General features: G+C 39.4%; 1 protein-coding gene across 3 annotated transcripts in view; it reads right to left on the bottom strand.

Annotated features, from left to right (window-relative positions):
- mybpc2b (myosin binding protein Cb) overlaps window positions 1-22,149 on the bottom strand; it is a 68,100-nt gene that overhangs the window by 14,160 nt on the left and 31,791 nt on the right. For all 3 annotated transcript variants that reach the window (XM_079602026.1, XM_079602027.1, XM_079602028.1), the window contains 16 exons: window positions 10,815-10,874; window positions 10,575-10,723; window positions 8,837-8,954; window positions 8,682-8,730; window positions 6,353-6,412; window positions 6,106-6,272; window positions 5,883-6,015; window positions 5,480-5,604; window positions 4,732-4,837; window positions 3,450-3,619; window positions 3,166-3,331; window positions 2,975-3,081; window positions 2,857-2,886; window positions 2,003-2,145; window positions 679-838; window positions 284-388 (listed from right to left, as the gene is read on the bottom strand). In XM_079602026.1, the coding sequence (XP_079458152.1) occupies window positions 284-388; window positions 679-838; window positions 2,003-2,145; window positions 2,857-2,886; window positions 2,975-3,081; window positions 3,166-3,331; window positions 3,450-3,619; window positions 4,732-4,837; window positions 5,480-5,604; window positions 5,883-6,015; window positions 6,106-6,272; window positions 6,353-6,412; window positions 8,682-8,730; window positions 8,837-8,954; window positions 10,575-10,723; window positions 10,815-10,874 (1,848 nt within the window). The remainder of the gene's footprint in view (window positions 1-283; window positions 389-678; window positions 839-2,002; window positions 2,146-2,856; window positions 2,887-2,974; window positions 3,082-3,165; window positions 3,332-3,449; window positions 3,620-4,731; window positions 4,838-5,479; window positions 5,605-5,882; window positions 6,016-6,105; window positions 6,273-6,352; window positions 6,413-8,681; window positions 8,731-8,836; window positions 8,955-10,574; window positions 10,724-10,814; window positions 10,875-22,149) is intronic.

Below are 22,149 nucleotides of genomic sequence, written 5' to 3'. Positions count from 1 at the left end.
ACACTACTCGAGTAACTGTATTTAAATAGGGAAAACGTGGAGGTGTTTGGTAGCTTCTCTGCTTGGCCCCTATTGAATGAACTGGGCTATCAAAGTTTCGCGGCGCGCCAGAGCGATTAAGTGCACGCACTGAGACGAGAGAGGTATGTATCAACTCGTCTTAGTTAAGGGAATAACATAGTTTAATATGAAAAAACGGTAGAGTATCCTTTTAAGTGTGTGGGGTTGAATTACCTGTAACAGGTAATTTCAGGTGTGTGTTACTCTAACAGGTGTGTGTTACCCTTTAAAGGTGCTCCTCCATCAAACTTCGGAGGCTCCCAGATCATATTGGCACAGTCTTCTCCTACTCCAGTACACTTCACGTTTTCAGGAGGATCAGGAACATCTGCAAGAGTGGAGAGAATTTAGAAACAAACAATGGCATGGGCTTGCCTCCCAGGGAAAGCATGAACTGATAAGATGTTTAATAAGTTGCTTTAGATAGCCAAATGCATAAATGTAAACCTAAATGTGCATTTAAGACCCTGAAGGTGCATTCACACTAAAAGTGATTCAAACATTGGAGGTCGAGTAGTGTTTGTAGCTAGTAGATGTTCAACTACTTGAAATGTCTTGAGTTCTGGTCATAACCACAGTGCCCTCTGCAGGGAGAAAGAGGCAGTGCTGGAAACACACCTACGATTTTGATGAAGAGGTGGGCTTTGTCCTCGCCTGCCGGGTTGGTGACAGTGATGGTGTAGTTCCCTTCATCTTCTCGCTCGGCTCCTTCAATGACGAAACAGCTCAGATCTTTCCTGTTTTCCACACGTACACGTCCCTCGGATTCTGTCAGTGCCTGTAATGCACAGGGACAGCACTTTTATTTATTTATTTAGCAAAATATCAAACAATATTTAGCATTGTCTCACCGCATTTATTTGATCAGTAAAAATAGTAATATTGTGAAATATTATTACAATTTAAAATAACTGTTTAATCTTTTAATACATTGTAAAATGCCATTTATTTCTGTGATGCAAAGCTGAATTTTCAGTGTCATTACTCCAGTCTTCAGTGTCACATGATCAGTGTGTGTCAATCATTCTAATATTTGCTGCTCCTATACATACATTTAATTTTTCTGAAAATTATAGCCACATGATCATGAGACCCTGTATTATTTCTTGTTAGTCTACTTACAGTATTTCTCAACAAATAAAATAAAATAAAGTGCTCACTCTGTTCTTTATCCATGGCGCACACACATTTTTGTTGTTATATTTGTGAAAATTATATTTCCATTTTACGGAGCCCCGCACCTGACATGCAGCGGAAAATATGTATGGCCTCAAATGAACAATTAGTTCCCACGTTTTACTAATTCGTTCCCTCGTTTTAAGTAAATTGTGTGCTTGAAATAATAATGTGTCATCAATTTACTAAATCAAAACAAGGGAACGAATTAGTTCACAGTGAGTGGCCACGATTTACTAAAACGAGTGAACGAATTAATAAATCGTCACCACGATATGTATACGTTTTTGTCTGCATGTCGTGTGGGGCTCCGTACCATATAACTTTTATTAAAACCCTTGCAATAAGCATGTGTAATTTCTTTATTCAAAGGTTCACAGTAGGCATACATATTTATTTCTGTAGTTGTCCTTGTTTTGACATATTGATACATCCCTAGTCAAATCTCACTAGGCCAAGTCTCAAATAAGTAACTTCAAATATTTTATGAGTTGACAACCTATGAAGGGATAATCACAGGCACATGACAATAGCTAAAGAAGTGTATGCATTTAATTTAAATAAAGTCCCTCAAACTTACTTGCATACAGAGGTGCTATAGTATAAATACTATAAAAGTGTGAGATTTTTATCTGTGCAGATCCAACAAACCAGTCTGTGATTAACCCTCCACATGCCATAAGGTTGCCAACTGCTGTATTAGAGTATTTATGAATGATTTAATCGTGTAGTAATTGTCATTAACGTTATGTGAGTGTATGTGTACCTTATCTGCCTTCATCCAGCAGACGGTGGGAGCGGGATCTCCGGAGATCTCCACATCCAGACGCAGCTTGTTACCAGCAACAACAATGATGGTGTTTTGAGAAACCATATTACCAGCCACATCCAAATGGATCTTAGGGGGATCTTAAAAGGAGCAAGACAAAGTAAGCGGACGCAAGCACGTGCGGTAAGGGAGCAAAAGTTCTGATACTATGTAGATAAGAGAAATTAAAAGTCTGGCAAAGGGATTAATCGTGGTCCTACCCAGGGTTATTATCGTCAACTAAAACTAAAAGGGTTACACTTCACAATAAGGTTCTATTTGACTACATTAGTTAAGATAAACAAAACAAAAAATACAAAAAGCATTTATTCTTCTTAGTTAATGTTAATTTCAACATTTAATAATACATTATTGAATTCAAAAGCTGTATATTATGTAAATATGCAACCAACAATGAACACTACCGTTAACAAAGATGAATATTAAAATGAATTAATATTGTAATAAATGTACTGTACATTGTTAGTTAATGCTAGTTAATGCAACTAATGGAACCTTATTGTAAGGTGTTACTATTAAAACATTTAAAAACATTTATGTTAATTAAAATAAAGCTGAAATAAATTAAAATATAAATAATAGTTGAAAAACTTAAAACTAAATGAAAATTAGTAATGTTGCCTTGGCAATAAACTGAAACAAGAAATAATATTTTTTTTTTAAATATTACAATTATTCTAGTTAATTCTTAAAAATATAAACTGGAAATAAACAAAAACAAAACCTGAAATAAAAACCAATTCAAATTATGAATAAAACTAAAATAAAAACTTAAATAACACTGGTCCTACCTTGTCTGGGAACGTAGTCGATCTTGATTTCTGAAAGAAAAAGAATAATCTGATTATGTACGGTCTCAACAGATCAACAAATCTGAGATAGTTTTGCTCACTATAGTTTCCTTCTCACCCAGGAAGTTAAGTTTAGCGGAGATTGAGAGCGCATAACCGTCTGGGACAAACGTGTAATCTCCAGCATCCTCTGGCTTGACGTCATCAATGAGTAAACGATGAATCCTGGAATTGATTAACACACGTTTAAAACATGATAATTACATCTACGAGTGAAGTGAACACACGTGCATGTATCTGAACTCTGACCTGCCGATGTGGGTAATCTTGATACGCTCACTGGCCAGAACTTCCACGCCATCCTTGAACCATTTCCCTGTGACCTTCTCGTCGGACACCTCACACTTGAACATAGCTTGCTCTGCCGATTTGACCGTAAGATCTGCGATACTTTGCAACACCTCCAGTTCCTTCTCTGGGGTTGAGTTTGACAAAGACAAGAAAAAAGAAAGAGTTTTAAACTTCGGTCCTCAAAACCACCAGCTAAACGACTGTAAATAAAAGGATGGTTGTAAGGAGAGATCAGATTTTACCCTCAACGATGAGCTCTCCCTTCGAATGGCCTCCATTGGTGTAAACAAAGAACATGCCATTGTCCTCTAGTGTTGCCTCTTGAATAATAAGACAATGGCGTTTCCCATCCTTTTTAAATCGATACTTCGTATTTTTATCATCTCGAGACAGCTCCACATCTTCAAACATCCTACAAGTACACATACATTAAAGGCAACAGTATAAAATATCACTGTATAAAATGTGTTGCCTTTTATTATATATGTGAGCCTGGACCACAAAACCAGTCACATGGGTAAATTTTTTAAAATAAATAAATAAGCTTTCTATCGATGTATGGTTTGCTAGGATAGGGCAATATTTGGTTGAGATACAACTATTGAAAATCTGGAATCTAAACAAATCGCCTTTAAAGCTACACTGTGTAGAAATTACTCCCATCTAGCGGTGAAATTGTATATGACTAGTACGAACTGAATATTACTTTCTAGCCGAGGGCGTTTTAACTCCTACGGTGGCCGTATTATTTCAAATCTGCCGGCAGTCGTGAGTAACCTCCCATCACATCCGTCACGGTGCCGCTGAGTGTAAAAACACGAAAGGCGAAGCTTGAATTTCCAGGTATGTCCCTCTTGGCTAATGTATTTTCAAGATGGAGGCGCAACATGGCTTCCGCCATTCGAGTAGCTCACCTGTATGTATTATAAATGGCAGATTTACGGTAACGAGAATACTTGATTAGTTGGTAGAAGTAATTATAGATTAATAAGCACATATAATTTTGAAAGAACAAAGTGTTTTTTGCTAAGAATCAACTTAAAAAATTACACAGTGTAGCTTTAAAATTGTGCATTTATGTTCACGATTGTGCTGCATTCACTCACAAAAATTATTTTTATATATTTACGGTAGAAAATTAAAAAAATATCTTCATACTAACTTAATATCCTAATGATTTTTGGCATAAAATAAAAATCGTTAATTTTGACCCATACAATGTATTGTTGGCTATTGCCACAGATACACCCGTGCGACTCGTGGCTGGTTAATGTTATTGAATATGGCAATATTAATGTAGTCTTTGGTGGACTATATCTGCTACGCTGCTGTTGCAGAGCAAGTATGAACTTGCTACTGGTAAGTAATACACAGACACACTGCTGTGAGTGTGTAAGATATGCTGCTGCTGCTTCATAGCCATTGCCATTCGACTTTACAGTAAAATTGAAAATTTACATTTAATAGGCTTACATTTTTTTGCAAACTATTGTCTGTTTGTAGTTTGTTTATGTGTGTTTTTACCAAATGACGTGTGCTCCCTCCTCAGACACTTCTATCTCAAACTCCACTCTTTCTCCAACCACAACATGATAGTCATCCAGCAGTTTAGTGATGGTGATCGGTGGCTCTGCAATGCACAAATTTGGTGAGGTGATTTAAAAAAACGATTTTAAACATTGTACCAGATAAAGAAGGTGGTATTAAATTGCATTGTACCATCTCAAAATAAAATAATACATTTGAATGTAAGTTGGACTATAATAGTTCCTTCAGAATGCTAAAGGGTTGGACAGTTTTACAGTTTACTTTGACAATAGTTAATGAAACTGAAATAGAAGGAGAATTTTATGCTACCGTAATTAAATTCCACTTCACAATGATCAATTGTTTGCTTTGCAAAATCGATTGTAAGAGAGCTGTTTTTTTAAGGTCGCCCCTACTGATAAAATCTAAGATGAACTGAGTTTTCTATGACTTCTTTAAAATATGATTTCACCTTTAAAGAATTTAACCTTTAAAAAGCGAAAACTATTATGTTATAGGGTCTATGCATAATCCCAAGTCTTTGTAGTAATTTGGCTTTTAAAAAAATGGCTTTTTTATATATAAATGTTTTAATAAAAATGTAAATATTTGGAAACAGAGGTGGGAATAGGCCAAAAGCAGGCAAGTTTATGTCAATAAATAAATAAAAAATGTCAATAAAAAATTAATTGTTACTGACAAGTTACTGTATTTTTTTTTTCTTTTGTAATTGATTAACACACACCTTTAACAAAGACTTCAGTGAAGCATTTATCAGTCCCGATCACACATTCATATGCAGCATCATCTGCCAGACTGCATTTGTTAATCGTGAGGGTTCGAATGTTTCCATTGGCCTCCATGATGTACCTGCCACACAAAGATCAGTTAAATCACAGAAATATGTGACATCTCCTTATACTATTAAACATGACAGAAGCCATAAAATAAGATTGGATCTACAGGCTTCTCATGGCCTGTATATTTGGAGAAAATATTGTAATTTTTGCCATTCTGTTTGGTGGACACACTTCACAGTTCAAACTATAAAAAATTGGATGATCTTCAATTATCAAAGCAATGTTTTTTTTGGCCATTAATGCGTCTTTGAAATTGAATGTATGTCTATGTATTTTCCGCATTCTCACTTGGCAGAAGTTTTGATCTCTTGGCCGTTCTTTAGCCATTTGACCTCAACATTAGGGTCAGCCACCTCCACAGACAGGACGATCTTCTTTCCTTTATTAACAGAGTATGCCGACTCCAATCGTCTCAGGAATGCTGCGGAAACATCCCACACACGATCACACACACACACTCACAAACAGAAGCACAGAGACTTGTTTTTTCACTTATCTCTCTTTCTCGTACCCTCGCTATGTTTGGGCTCCACAACCTTCATCTTCTTGAGTCGTTTTAACATGCCACGCAGGTCAGTGATGCCGTACTGAAATGCGATCTTCTCATATTCGCTGGGATGAGCGCTCTTCAGAATCTCCCAAACGTCGGTCTCCAACTCTGGCTCTGGCTTCTTTTTCCTGTGAAAGTGACGTGATCAATAAAAGTTAGCGGTTAGAGGAGATGGACTGTGGTTTTAAAGGACAGAATGAACACTTACTTTTTAGCAGCTTTGAGAAGAGCACTGAAGTCCAGATTTCCCTCATCCTCCCCAGCATCACTGTACAATAGCACATGTTGAATTCAAAATCATTTAATGCAATATACTTGTAAAAAGAACAATTTATGAGTTAAATGTATATACATAAAACACAATATACATGCTCATATTTATGTGTATGTATATTGCGTGATTCACAAGTGTGCGTTAATTTGTTTTCCTCGCATTGAGGGAAAATAAAAATGTTCCTAAGTCAATGTTATCATATATACGCCCCAATATTTAGGTTTAGATTAAAGGAACTCCACTTTTTTTTGGAAATAGGCTCATTTTCCAACTCCCCTAGAGTTAGGCCGTGTGTCCACCAAAGTGTTTTTAGCCAGCTGAAAACGCTAGGCGCTCTGCTGAAAACGGCGAGCTATGTGCGCTTGAGAGCGTTTTGGCAGCGCAGTTTTTTTTTCAGTTGAGACTAGGGGTGTAACGGTACGTGTATTCGTACCGGACCGTTTCGGTACAGGGCTTTCGGTTCGGTGCACGTGTGTACCGAATGACTGAATGCAATATTTTGTGTGCGGAACATAGGTACATTTTCGTGTTTCCACACGAACATATTAAGTGGCGGAAGTCTCCGCGTTCAGCGCAAATCCCGCCCTGCAGCTGATTCTAAAGTTTTACCAGTGTTTTACCCGTCGTCACTGTAACCTAAACCAATGAAATAGACTGCAGGGCGAAAAAAAGCTTTTCCGCTCTGCGTGCGCCGCCGCACTCTCCGTTCCGTGTGTGTGTGTGTGTGTGTGTGTGTGTGTGTGTGTGTGTCGGCCCGCTGCGCTCTCTGCTCAATGTTCGAGTCCGTGTTTGCGCTGCGCGTTCTGCTCTGTCGTTAACGGCCCAAACACTCCAATCATGTACCGATCACGCACTGGAAAAGCAAAGTCCGCTCAAATAAGGTGAAATTTCTCAGTAGTACACTTCTATTTGCTGAGCTGGTATAGTTATATATATTTAAGGAATTGCAATTTATAACAGCAAATTGTGCAATTAATTAGTTCATTTTTCTTATCGATTCCCAGCCTTAATTTTTAAATATGAGCAGGCCTACAAGCTGGGATTGGTAATGCTGCACTGTAATCATAGTTATTTATTTATATTTTTCATTATATTTTATTATGTGATATTGGTTTGAGACTGAGAGTATTTTATTTAGTGGAGAACTTTGCAGCAGTATTTTATTTCTTATTCTTTTTTTATTTTATATATATGTTATTATATTTTATTAAAAAGTGTTTAAAAAAGTGTAAACAAACTGTTAAAAAAAAGTTTATAGTAATAAACAACCTGCAGTTTAATGTTTGCATTTCTTTCCCTTACTGTACCGAAAATAAACCGAACCGTGACTTTAAAACCGAGGTACGTACCGAACCGTGATTTTTGTGTACCGTTACACCCCTAGTTGAGACGCTTCGTTGCTATGATACAGAATATCCGTTGGCCGGTGTGGTATTAGCCCCGCCCCTCCTCCACTGTGATTGGTAAAAAGTGACAGTGATGAGTGCTGCGTTTTACCCAAAGTTGAACATTCTTCAACTCTCGGCGACCTGTAAAAAAAGCTGAACGCTCAAGCGCTTCAGTGTGAAAAAGACGTTCAGTGCCTCGTTAGCGATGTCCCAATCCTACGGCACCACCTGTCAAGAGCCACCTCCAGGTCAGGCTTGTCATACGCTCATGGCGTTTAAAAAACGCTTTGGTGGACACACGGCCTTAAACAGTTGAGTTTTACCGTTTTCGAATCCATTCAGACGATCTGAATATCAATGATATTACAAACTGCCGGTCACGTTGGAAGTTACCGAGCTGGGGACTATTTTCAGGAGCTGTGTAATATCATTGCGCTGCTGGTACGGCAGCAGTTCCTTGATTATTACGCAGGAATGAGAGTATAGTTCTATAGTTATAGTTATAGAATGAGAGTATAGTAAACGATGTAACTAGAGAAGAGTCAAGTTTTAAATAGGAAAAATATCGAAACTCTTTGGTCATTTTTTTGAGAGAGATGCTAACGGTCTAATCAGATTCAATGATCTATGCTAAGCTATGCTAAAAGTGCTACTGCCAGACCTGGAGATCGGCTGAATGGATTCGAAAACGGTAAAACTGTTTAACTCTAGGGGAGCTGGAAAATGAGCCTATTTCCAAAAAAAGTGGAGTGTTCCTTTAACAATTGACCAATATGTTTTTTAATAGTTGATTCAATTAGTGAATTTAGTCCTGTAACAGTTCAGTCATAAATAGTGAGAAATATATTCTGTCACTTCTGTCTACTCAGACTTACGCTCTTTTGAAGGCAGACAAAATATCTGCTTGCTCCTCTTGTTCGGCAGCTACAGAAAAGGAAGAATGATAAATATAGAACAGTCATTTACAGATTCATACTAAGAGATAAAGCGTGTAAGTGTTATTTTTGTTGTGTGTGAAAGACACACTAACCCTCCACAGTGATCTCAAAGGTGCAGCTGTCACATTTGTCTTTGGCAGACACTTCACACCTGTATCCTCCTGCGTCTCCTGGGACCACCTTGACGATCTTCATCTCGTATGTGTAGACCTGGGAGAGAGAGAGCGAGCGAGTGAGTGAAATGTGTCGCATATAAGGATGATGTTCAATAAAATCACGTCACAAAGTCATTTTATCTGATCAACTTAGGGTGCTTTCACATCTGTAGTTCGGTTCATTTGGTCCGGACCAAGGGAGAAAAATTATACTTTGTAGCATTTTTCAGGCGTTTTGGTTCCTTTTCACACCACACTGATTGCTCTGGTCCGAATCAGTTTATGAAACGAACCAAAATGCAGTCACGTGACAACATCCACATCACTCGTTGGCCAGATGGGTCTTGAACATATTTTCATAACTGCACTTTTATTGTCAGAATTAACGTGCGGGAAAATTCCAACAGAACTGACGGAAGTAAACAAAGAGGAGGAAAATCCGGCAGACAACACGCCGCTTTTTACTATGGAGAAATGACTTTGTGGGCTGATTGTATCCCTGGTCATAGTTGATTATATTAGTTTGTCTACACCACTTTAGGCAAACAATAACATTTGAGAATGAAGCGAGAATGCGGCTTGAAAATAATGTTTTATGCAATGCACGCAGCGAGTCACTTCAGGAGGAGGCAACGCGTGCATTAATGTTGCTAAACATTGACATAATGCACAGCGCGGCTGACTACGGCAGCTGGTTTAGTCCAAAAATGCGCAGTTATTTGGCAGTTGGGTCTGTTCGAGGTCGGATCACGTTCTCACCACAAACGAACCGCTCCAGAGTTCGTTTGAAAGCGTACCGAGACCACCTCTCCTAGGAGGTTTCGGTACGCTTGTTTGGTCCGCTTTTGGTGCGCACCCGAGTGCGATTGCTGCATTCTCACCTGCCCAAACGAACCGCACCAATTCGGAAAACGAACTCCAGTGCGATTCAACCGAACTAAACAAGGCAGGTGTGAAAGCACCCTTAGTGTAAAGACAATCTATGTGTGGACATTTAATGTATAGCACTATTAAAATTATAAGAGTTTAGAAGGTTTCTAATCATAAAATTAATAATTTGACTTTGAAAAATAAACAAATGCTCTACTTGGATCGAAGATCAATACACTGCATATTTATGAAACCTCTGGTCAGATGTCATCTAAGACTAGTCATAACTTTTAAGTCAGTAACATAAAAAGGTAGATTGGCTTCATTTGAATCTGAAAAGTAAGACTGATTTGCTCTAACTAATTGCTAGTAGGTCACACTAGTTCTTAACCTTTTATATTGGCATAGGCCCCACAGCCATTACATGTTTAAAACAGTAATATTCTATACTAAACCTAAAATAATCTTGACAAACTATATATCATTTGAAAGCTTACAATCTCTAGTCTACATATTTGGTGACAGAGGAGTTGTAATTTATCAATTTGCAACAATAATATTTTCATGCTCCTGAGGCGTGTTCAGACCTTTATTTTGAAATAGTGATGAACATCAAAAATCACGAAAGAATGGTAGAAACCTCAGTTTGTTTTCATGCCAAGAGTTCAAAAGATAGCATCCATTCAATTATTTTAGAAAAACAGGTCTGAACATATTTTAAATATAAATAAAATAATAATAATAGATTCACGTGACTGGTTTTGTGATCCAGGGTCACATATATGACAGCACAATGCCCTCTAACCTTAGTGTTTCTGTCATAGGTCTCTTTTATCTGGATGTGTTTTCCCGCTTTGCTGCCGAGGTCCATCCACTTCCCCTTTAACCACTTCATGGTGGGTTTACGTGTGAGGTTGGTGGAGTCCACCTTAACCACAAATGATACATCTCTACCTGTGTACAAAACATCAACATCAACATCATGTAATTCCCATTGATGGTTGTTTTGTTATGGTGCTTTATGTGTGTGTCTGGGTTTTTATACCTGTAATGGCTACTACACTTTCTGGCTTCTCCACGAAAAGTCCTGTCAGCTCCTGTCGTTCTGCAAGCATGGAATTAATAAATACAAATACAAATATAGCTGCAAGCAGCCATTACGGGGCCAAGCGCAAGCAAGACGACAAGACATGCCAAAGTGGCTGGGAGTGTGAGACCAACTGCAGCAAGGATCAATTGAAGACATTTAAAGATGAATTTTGGCAAAATGGTTGAAAAATCACATACAATAACTAAAAATATGATTATCACCTTCGACCAATAGGTGGCGCAGTTACGAAACTGATGTGATGTGGTCAGAGTGAAGTGACAATGACACATACAAAGTTTGGTGTCAATATGTCGAGGCATTGCATATATAAAGCCTGAATAGTCATTTTGGCATCATGCCTCAATTTTGCCACTGCGGTATACAAAAACGGTTTCGTCTATCGACACGAAATCCATAACTTTTACTCGGCACGGTCTGGAGATGACACGATCTGATTTTGGTGAAAATCGGACGTTCGGTCTAGGAGGAGTTCGAAAAAGTAGGTTTTAAAAGAAAATAAAGATGGCGGACAGGAAGTTTGGCTGACTATGGCAAAATTGGTATCTATGTTTTCAGCATAACCCAAGGAATCTATTGAGATCAGTGTCATTACTATAGGCAAATTTATTCAAAAGTTAATAGCATTTTTGGAAATTCCATTATAACTTTTGACCAAAAGGTGGCGCTGTCTCATACATTTTTGAGTACCTTTAGGGCGTTGTACTGATGACCCATACTGAGTTTCGTAATGATACGTTCATGCGTTCATAAAATAGAGCATTTTAGCACATAATTCAAAATGGCCGACAGCCAAAATGGCCGATATGGAAAAATTGGATATCAGTCGACTCAGTATGACGCCCTGAATCTAACGAGACCACTTTTGTGATTTTTGGACAAACCGTTCAGAAGTTATAAGCAAAAACATAAATTCTTCATATCTCCGGACCAGTAGGTGGCGCTGCGCCGAAACGCAGCATGTAGCCTCAGGTCATGCTTGTGATGACATGTACCAAATTTGATCTGAATCCGATAAAGCGTTGTGGAGATACGGCCTTACGTCTGTTTTCGCAAGCGCTACGTAAAATTTATTTGCGCGGTATTCGAGAACGGTAATTCGAATCAACTTGAATTCCATAACTTTTGGTCGTCAAGGTCTGGAGATGATCTGGTTCATTTTTCGTGAAATTCGGAGCAACGGCCTAGGAGGAGTTTGAAAAAGTAGGTTTTTCGGAAAATTCAAAATGGCGGGAAAACTATTATGACGGAAAATGACGTCATAGGGTGCATTCGAATCGTCATGAGCTCAGTAATCAGAGGAAAAAATAATTTTGTTTCTAGCCCTTGTGGTTCAAAAGTTATTAGCATAAACATGAGTGAAACTTTGGACAGCTGGTGGCGCTAGAGGGAATGAGTTGGAGACTCCAAATTTACTATGGTGATAGTTCAGGCTGTCTTCTATCACTGTGCCAATTTTCATAAGTTTCCCGCAAACGGTTCTATAGGCTGCCATAGACGCCCAGTCGGAAGAAAAAGAAAAAGAAAAAGAAGAATAAGAACGGGAACAGATACAATAGGTGCCCGCACCTTCAGTGCTTGGCCCCTAAATAGCTGCAAGCAGCAATCACCGGGGCCAAGCGCAAGCAAGACGACAAGACATGCCAAAGTGGCTGGGAGTGTGAGACCCACTGCAGCAAGGAGCAATTGAAGACATTTAAAGATGAATTTTGGCACAATGGTTGATACATTAACTAAAAATATGATTATCACTTTCGACCAATAGGTGGCGCAGTTACGAAACTGATGTGATAATGTCAGAGTGAAGTGACAATGACACATACAAAGTTTGGTGTCAATCTGTCAAGGCATTGCAGATATAAAGCCTGAATAGTCATTTTGGCATCATGCCTCAACTTTGCCACTGCGGTATACAAAAACGGTTTTGTCTATCGACACGAAATCCATAACTTTTACTCGGCACGGTCTGGAGATGACACGATCCGATTTTGGTGAAAATCGGACGTTCGGTCTAGGAGGAGTTCGAAAAAGTAGGTTTTAAAAGAAAATAAAGATGGCGGACAGGAAGTTTGGCTGACTATGGCAAAATTGGTATCTATGATTTCAGCATAACCCAAGGAATCTATTGAGATCAGTGTCATTACTATAGGCAAATTTATTCAAAAGTTATTAGCATTTTTGGAAATTTCATTATAACTTTTGACCAAAAGGTGGCGCTGTCTCATAATCTTTTGAGTACCTTTAGGGCTTTGTACTGATGACCCATACTGAGTTTCGTAACGATACGTTCATGCGTTCATAAAATACAGCATTTTAGCACATAATTCAAAATGGCCGACAGCCAAAATGGCCGATATGGAAAAATTGGATATCAGTCAACTCAACATGACGCCCTGAATCTAACGAGACCACTTTTGTGATTTTTGGACAAACCGTTCAGAAGTTATAAGCAAAAATAGCCTTTTTTCATATCTCCAGACCAGTAGGTGGCGCTGCGCCGAAACGCAGCATGTAGCCTCAAGTCATGCTTGTGATGACATGTAGGAAGTTTGGTTTGAATACGATTAAGCGATGCGGAGATACAGCCTTATGTCTGTTTTCGCAAGCGCTACGTAAAATTTGTTTGCGCGTTTATCGAAAACGGTTTGACGAATCAACTTGAATTCCATAACTTTTTGTCCCCACAGCCTGAAGATGATCTGGTGCAATTTTGGTGCAAATCGGACAAACCGTCCAGGACGAGTTCGCAAAAGAAGGTTTTTTGGACAATTCAAAATGGCGGCCATATTTTTATGACGGAAAATGACGTCATAGGGTCCAGTCGAATCGTCGTGAGCTCAGGAATCAGAGGAAAAAAGAATTTTGTTGATAGGCCTTACGGTTTAAAAGTTATTAGCATAATATAAGTGAAACTTTGGACAGGTGGTGGCGCTAGAGGGAATGAGTTAGAGACACCAAAATTGGTGCAATTACTGTTGGGAATGTCCTCTATCAGAATGTCAAACCGGAACAACTTTCCCGCATACGCTTCTATGGGCTGCCATAGACGCCCAGTCGGAAGAAGCAGAATAATAATAATAATAATAATAATAATAAGAACCGGAACGAAAACAATAGGTGCCTCCGCACTTTCAGTGCTTGGCCCCTAAATATAGCTGCAAGCAGCAATCACCGGGGCCAAGCGCAAGCAAGACGACAAGACATGCCAAAGTGGCTGGGAGTGTGAGACCCACTGCAGCAAGGAGCAATTAAAGACATTTGAAGATGAATTTTGGCAAAATGGTTGAAAAATCACATACAATAACTAAAAATATGATTATCACTTTCGACCAATAGGTGGCGCAGTTACGAAACTGATGTGATGTGGTCAGAGTGAAGTGACAATGACACATACAAAGTTTGGTGTCAATATGTCAAGGCATTGCAGATATAAAGCTGAATAGTCATTTTGGCATCATGCCTCAACTTTGCCACTGCGGTATACGAAAACGGTTTTGTCTATCGACACGAAATCCATAACTTTTACTCGGCACAGTCTGGAGATGACACGATCCGATTTTGGTGAAAATCGGACGTTCGGTCTAGGAGGAGTTCGAAAAAGTAGGTTTTAAAAGAAAATAAAGATGGCGGACAGGAACTTTGGTTGACTATGGCAAAATTGGTATCTATGTTTTCAGCATAACCCAAGGAATCTATTGAGATCAGTGTCATTACTATAGGCAAATTTATTCAAAAGTTATTAGCATTTTTGGAAATTTCATTATAACTTTTGACCAAAAGGTGGCGCTGTCTCATAAATTTTTGAGTACTTTTAGGGCGTTGTACTGATGACCCATACTGAGTTTCGTAACGATACGTTCATGCGTTCATAAAATACAGCATTTTAGCACATAATTCAAAATGGCCGACAGCCAAAATGGCCGATATGGGAAAATTGGATATCAGTCGACTCAGCACGATGCCCTGAATCTAACGAGACCACTTTTGTGATTTTTGGACAAACCGTTCAGAAGTTATAAGCAAAAATATAAATTCTTCATATCTCCGGACCAGTAGGTGGCGCTGCGCCGAAACGCAGCATGTAGCCTCAGGTCATGCTTGTGATGACATGTACCAAATTTGGTCTGAATCCGATAAAGCGTTGTGGAGATACGGCCTTACGTCTGTTTTTGCAAGCGCTACGTAAAATTTATTTGCGCGGTATTCGAGAACGGTAATTCGAATCAACTTGAATTCCATAACTTTTTGTCATCATGGTCTGGAGTTGATCTGGTTCAATTTTCGTGAAATTCGGAGCAACGGCCTAGGAGGAGTTCGAAAAAGTAGGTTTTTTGGAAAATTCAAAATGGCGGGAAAACTATTATGACGGAAAATGACGTCATAGGGTGCAATCGAATCGTCGTGAGCTCAGGAATCAGAGGAAAAAAGAATTTTGATTCTAGCCCTTACGGTTCAAAAGTTATCAGCATAGACATGAGTGAAACTTTGGACTGTTGGTGGCGCTAGAGGGAATGAGTTGGAGACACCAAAATTGGTGTATTTAATGTTGGGACTGTCCTCTATCAGAATGTCAAATAAAATCAACTTTCCCGCAAGCGGTTCATAGGGCTGCCATAGACTTCAATGGCGGAAGAAGAAGAAGAAGAAGAAGAAACGGAAGAATAATAATAATAAGAACGCCAACAAAAACAATAGGTGCCTCCGCACTTTCAGTGCTTGGCCCCTAATAATAATAAGAACGCCAACAAAAACAATAGGTGCCTCCGCACTTTCAGTGCTTGGCCCCTAAATATAGCTGCAAGCAGCAATCACCGGGGCCAAGCGCAAGCAAGACGACAAGACATGCCAAAGTGGCTGGGAGTGTGAGACCCACTGCAGCAAGGAGCAATTAAAGACATTTGAAGATGAATTTTGGCAAAATGGTTGAAAAATCACATACAATAACTAAAAATATGATTATCACTTTCGACCAATAGGTGGCGCAGTTACGAAACTGATGTGATGTGGTCAGAGTGAAGTGACAATGACACATACAAAGTTTGGTGTCAATATGTCAAGGCATTGCAGATATAAAGCCTGAATAGTCATTTTGGCATCATGCCTCAACTTTGCCACTGCGGTATACGAAAACGGTTTTGTCTATCGACACGAAATCCATAACTTTTACTCGGCACAGTCTGGAGATGACACGATCCGATTTTGGTGAAAATCGGACGTTCGGTCTAGGAGGAGTTCGAAAAAGTAGGTTTTAAAAGAAAATAAAGATGGCGGACAGGAACTTTGATTGACTATGGCAAAATTGGTATCTATGTGTTCAGCATAACCCAAGGAATCTATTGAGATCAGTGTCATTACTATAGGCAAATTTATTCAAAAGTTATTAGCATTTTTGGAAATTTCATTATAACTTTTGACCAAAAGGTGGCGCTGTCTCATAAATTTTTGAGTACTTTTAGGGCGTTGTACTGATGACCCATACTGAGTTTCGTAACGATACGTTCATGCGTTCATAAAATACAGCATTTTAGCACATAATTCAAAATGGCCGACAGCCAAAATGGCCGATATGGGAAAATTGAATATCAGTCAACTCAGCACGACGCCCTGAATCTAACGAGACCACTTTTGTGATTTTTGGACAAACCGTTCAGAAGTTATAAGCAAAAACATAAATTATTCATATCTCCGGACCAGTAGGTGGCGCTGCGCCGAAACGCAGCAAGTAACCTCAGGTCATGCTTGTGACGACATGTACCAAATTTGGTCTGAATCCGATAAAGCGTTGTGGAGATACGGCCTTACGTCTGTTTTCGCAAGCGCTACGTAAAATTTATTTGCGCGGTATTCGAGAACGGTAATTCGAATCAACTTGAATTCCATAACTTTTGGTCGTCAAAGTCTGGAGATGATCTGGTTAATTTTTCGTGAAATTCGGAGCAACGGCCTAGGAGGAGTTCGAAAAAGTAGGTTTTTTGGAAAATTCAAAATGGCGGGAAAACTATTATGACGGAAAATGACGTCATAGGGTGCAGTCGAATCGTCATGAGCTCAGGAATCAGAGGAAAAAAGAATGTTGTTTCTAGCCCTTGTGGTTCAAAAGTTATTAGCATAAACATGAGTGAAACTTTGGACAGCTGGTGGCGCTAGAGGGAATGAGTTGGAGACTCCAAATTTGCTATGGTGATAGTTCAGGCTGTCCTCTATCACTGTGCCAATTTGTATAAGTTTCCCGCAAACGGTTCTATAGGCTGCCATAGACGCCCAGTCGGAAGAAAAAAAAGAAAAAGAAATATAGCTGCAAGCAGCAATCACCGGGGCCAAGCGCAAGCAAGACGACAAGACATGCCAAAGTGGCTGGGAGTGTGAGACCCACTGCAGCAAGGAGCAATTAAAGACATTTGAAGATGAATTTGGGCAAAATGGTTGAAAAATCACATACAATAACTAAAAATATGATTATCACTTTCGACCAATAGGTGGCGCAGTTACGAAACTGATGTGATGTGGTCAGAGTGAAGTGACAATGACACATACAAAGTTTGGTGTCAATATGTCAAGGCATTGCAGATATAAAGCCTGAATAGTCATTTTGGCATCATGCCTCAATTTTGCCACTGCGGTATACGAAAACGGTTTCGTCTATCGACACGAAATCCATAACTTTTACTCGGCACGGTCTGGAGATGACACGATCCGATTTTGGTGAAAATCGGACGTTCGGTCTAGGAGGAGTTCGAAAAAGTAGGTTTTAAAAGAAAATAAAGATGGCGGACAGGAAGTTTGGCTGACTATGGCAAAATTGGTATCTATGTTTTCAGCATAACCCAAGGAATCTATTGAGATCAGTGTCATTACTATAGGCAAATTTATTCAAAAGTTATTAGCATTTTTGGAAATTTCATTATAACTTTTGACCAAAAGGTGGCGCTGTCTCATAATCTTTTGAGTACCTTTAGGGCTTTGTACTGATGACCCATACTGAGTTTCGTAACGATACGTTCATGCGTTCATAAAATACAGCATTTTAGCACATAATTCAAAATGGCCGACAGCCAAAATGGCCGATATGGAAAAATTGGATATCAGTCAACTCAACATGACGCCCTGAATCTATCGAGACCACTTTTGTGATTTTTGGACAAACCGTTCAGAAGTTATAAGTAAAAATAGCCTTTTTTCATATCTCCAGACCAGTAGGTGGCGCTGCGCCGAAACGCAGCATGTAGCCTCAGGTCATGCTTGTGATGACATGTAGGAAGTTTGGTTTGAATACGATTAAGCGATGCGGAGATACAGCCTTATGTCTGTTTTCGCAAGCGCTACGTAAAATTTGTTTGCGCGTTTATCGAAAACGGTTTGACGAATCAACTTGAATTCCATAACTTTTTGTCCCCACAGCCTGAAGATGATCTGGTGCAATCTTGGTGCAAATCGGACAAACCGTCTAGGACGAGTTCGCAAAAGAAGGTTTTTTGGACAATTCAAAATGGCGGCCATATTTTTATGACGGAAAATGACGTCATAGGGTCCAGTCGAATCGTCGTGAGCTCAGGAATCAGAGGAAAAAAGAATTTTGTTGATAGGCCTTACGGTTTAAAAGTTATTAGCATAATATAAGTGAAACTTTGGACAGGTGGTGGCGCTAGAGGGAATGAGTTAGAGACACCAAAATTGGTGCAATTACTGTTGGGAATGTCCTCTATCAGAATGTCAAACCGGAACAACTTTCCCGCATACGCTTCTATGGGCTGCCATAGACGCCCAGTCGGAAGAAGCAGAATAATAATAAATATAGCTGCAAGCAGCAATCACCGGGGCCAAGCGCAAGCAAGACGACAAGACATGCCAAAGTGGCTGGGAGTGTGAGACCCACTGCAGCAAGGAGCAATTAAAGACATTTGAAGATGAATTTTGGCAAAATGGTTGAAAAATCACATACAATAACTAAAAATATGATTATCACTTTCGACCAATAGGTGGCGCAGTTACGAAACTGATGTGATGTGGTCAGAGTGAAGTGACAATGACACATACAAAGTTTGGTGTCAATATGTCAAGGCATTGCAGATATAAAGCCTGAATAGTCATTTTGGCATCATGCCTCAACTTTGCCACTGCGGTATACGAAAACGGTTTTGTCTATCGACACGAAATCCATAACTTTTACTCGGCACAGTCTGGAGATGACACGATCCGATTTTGGTGAAAATCGGACGTTCGGTCTAGGAGGAGTTCGAAAAAGTAGGTTTTAAAAGAAAATAAAGATGGCGGACAGGAAGTTTGGCTGACTATGGCAAAATTGGTATCTATGTTTTCAGCATGACCCAAGGAATCTATTGAGATCAGTGTCATTACTATAGGCAAATTTATTCAAAAGTTATTAGCATTTTTGGAAATTTCATTATAACTTTTGACCAAAAGGTGGCGCTGTCTCATAATCTTTTGAGTACCTTTAGGGCTTTGTACTGATGACCCATACTGAGTTTCGTAACGATACGTTCATGCGTTCATAAAATACAGCATTTTAGCACATAATTCAAAATGGCCGACAGCCAAAATGGCCGATATGGAAAAATTGGATATCAGTCAACTCAACATGACGCCCTGAATCTATCGAGACCACTTTTGTGATTTTTGGACAAACCGTTCAGAAGTTATAAGCAAAAATAGCCTTTTTTCATATCTCCAGACCAGTAGGTGGCGCTGCGCCGAAACGCAGCATGTAGCCTCAAGTCATGCTTGTGATGACATGTAGGAAGTTTGGTTTGAATACGATTAAGCGATGCGGAGATACAGCCTTATGTCTGTTTTCGCAAGCGCTACGTAAAATTTGTTTGCGCGTTTATCGAAAACGGTTTGACGAATCAACTTGAATTCCATAACTTTTTGTCCCCACAGCCTGAAGATGATCTGGTGCAATTTTGGTGCAAATCGGACAAACCGTCCAGGACGAGTTCGCAAAAGAAGGTTTTTTGGACAATTCAAAATGGCGGCCATATTTTTATGACGGAAAATGACGTCATAGGGTCCAGTCGAATCGTCGTGAGCTCAGGAATCAGAGGAAAAAAGAATTTTGTTGATAGGCCTTACGGTTTAAAAGTTATTAGCATAATATAAGTGAAACTTTGGACAGGTGGTGGCGCTAGAGGGAATGAGTTAGAGACACCAAAATTGGTGCAATTACTGTTGGGAATGTCCTCTATCAGAATGTCAAACCGGAACAACTTTCCCGCATACGCTTCTATGGGCTGCCATAGACGCCCAGTCGGAAGAAGCAGAATAATAATAATAATAATAATAATAATAAGAACCGGAACGAAAACAATAGGTGCCTCCGCACTTTCAGTGCTTGGCCCCTAATAATAATAATAAATATAGCTGCAAGCAGCAATCACCGGGGCCAAGCGCAAGCAAGACGACAAGACGTGCCAAAGTGGCTGAGAGTGAGAGATCAACTGCAGCAAGGAGCAATTGAAGACATTTAAAGATGAATTTTGGCAAAATGGTTGAAAAATCACATGCATTAACTTAAAAATATGATTTAATAGATTATCACTTTAGACCAATAGGTGGCGCAGTTACAAAACTGTTGTGATGTGGTCAGAGTGAAGTGACGACGACACATACAAAGTTTGGTGTCAATATGTCAAGGCATTGCAGATATAAAGCCTGAATAGTCATTTTGGCATCATGCCTCAACTTTGCCACTGCGGTATACGAAAACGGTTTCGTCTATCGACACGAAATCCATAACTTTTACTCGGCACGGTCTGGAGATGACACGATCCGATTTTGGTGAAAATCGGACGTTCGGTCTAGGAGGAGTTCGAAAAAGTAGGTTTTAAAAGAAAATAAAGATGGCGGACAGGAAGTTTGGCTGACTATGGCAAAATTGGTATCTATGTTTTCAGCATGACCCAAGGAATCTATTGAGATCAGTGTCATTACTATAGGCAAATTTATTCAAAAGTTATTAGCATTTTTGGAAATTGCATTATAACTTTTGACCAAAAGGTGGCGCTGTCTCATAATCTTTTGAGTACCTTTAGGGCTTTGTACTGATGACCCATACTGAGTTTCGTAACGATACGTTCATGCGTTCATAAAATACAGCATTTTAGCACATAATTCAAAATGGCCGACAGCCAAAATGGCCGATATGGAAAAATTGGATATCAGTCAACTCAACATGACGCCCTGAATCTATCGAGACCACTTTTGTGATTTTTGGACAAACCGTTCAGAAGTTATAAGCAAAAATAGCCTTTTTTCATATCTCCAGACCAGTAGGTGGCGCTGCGCCGAAACGCAGCATGTAGCCTCAGGTCATGCTTGTGATGACATGTAGGAAGTTTGGTTTGAATACGATTAAGCGATGCGGAGATACAGCCTTATGTCTGTTTTCGCAAGCGCTACGTAAAATTTGTTTGCGCGTTTATCGAAAACGGTTTGACGAATCAACTTGAATTCCATAACTTTTTGTCCCCACAGCCTGAAGATGATATGGTGCAATTTTGGTGCAAATCGGACAAACCGTCTAGGACGAGTTCGCAAAAGAAGGTTTTTTGGACAATTCAAAATGGCGGCCATATTTTTATGACGGAAAATGACGTCATAGGGTCCAGTCGAATCGTCGTGAGCTCAGGAATCAGAGGAAAAAAGAATTTTGTTGATAGGCCTTACGGTTTAAAAGTTATTAGCATAATATAAGTGAAACTTTGGACAGGTGGTGGCGCTAGAGGGAATGAGTTAGAGACACCAAAATTGGTGCAATTACTGTTGGGAATGTCCTCTATCAGAATGTCAAACCGGAACAACTTTCCCGCATACGCTTCTATGGGCTGCCATAGACGCCCAGTCGGAAGAAGCAGAATAATAATAATAAATATAGCTGCAAGCAGCAATCACCGGGGCCAAGCGCAAGCAAGACGACAAGACATGCCAAAGTGGCTGGGAGTGTGAGACCCACTGCAGCAAGGAGCAATTAAAGACATTTGAAGATGAATTTTGGCAAAATGGTTGAAAAATCACATACAATAACTAAAAATATGATTATCACTTTCGACCAATAGGTGGCGCAGTTACGAAACTGATGTGATGTGGTCAGAGTGAAGTGACAATGACACATACAAAGTTTGGTGTCAATATGTCAAGGCATTGCAGATATAAAGCCTGAATAGTCATTTTGGCATCATGCCTCAACTTTGCCACTGCGGTATACGAAAACGGTTTTGTCTATCGACACGAAATCCATAACTTTTACTCGGCACAG

This window comes from Phoxinus phoxinus, assembly GCF_949152265.1.
Source record: "Phoxinus phoxinus genome assembly, chromosome: 24".
In the NCBI taxonomy this organism is placed as follows: domain Eukaryota; kingdom Metazoa; phylum Chordata; class Actinopteri; order Cypriniformes; family Leuciscidae; genus Phoxinus; species Phoxinus phoxinus.
The sequence above is the reverse complement of the archived record's forward strand: the minus strand, read 5'-3'. Positions and strand labels throughout refer to the sequence as shown.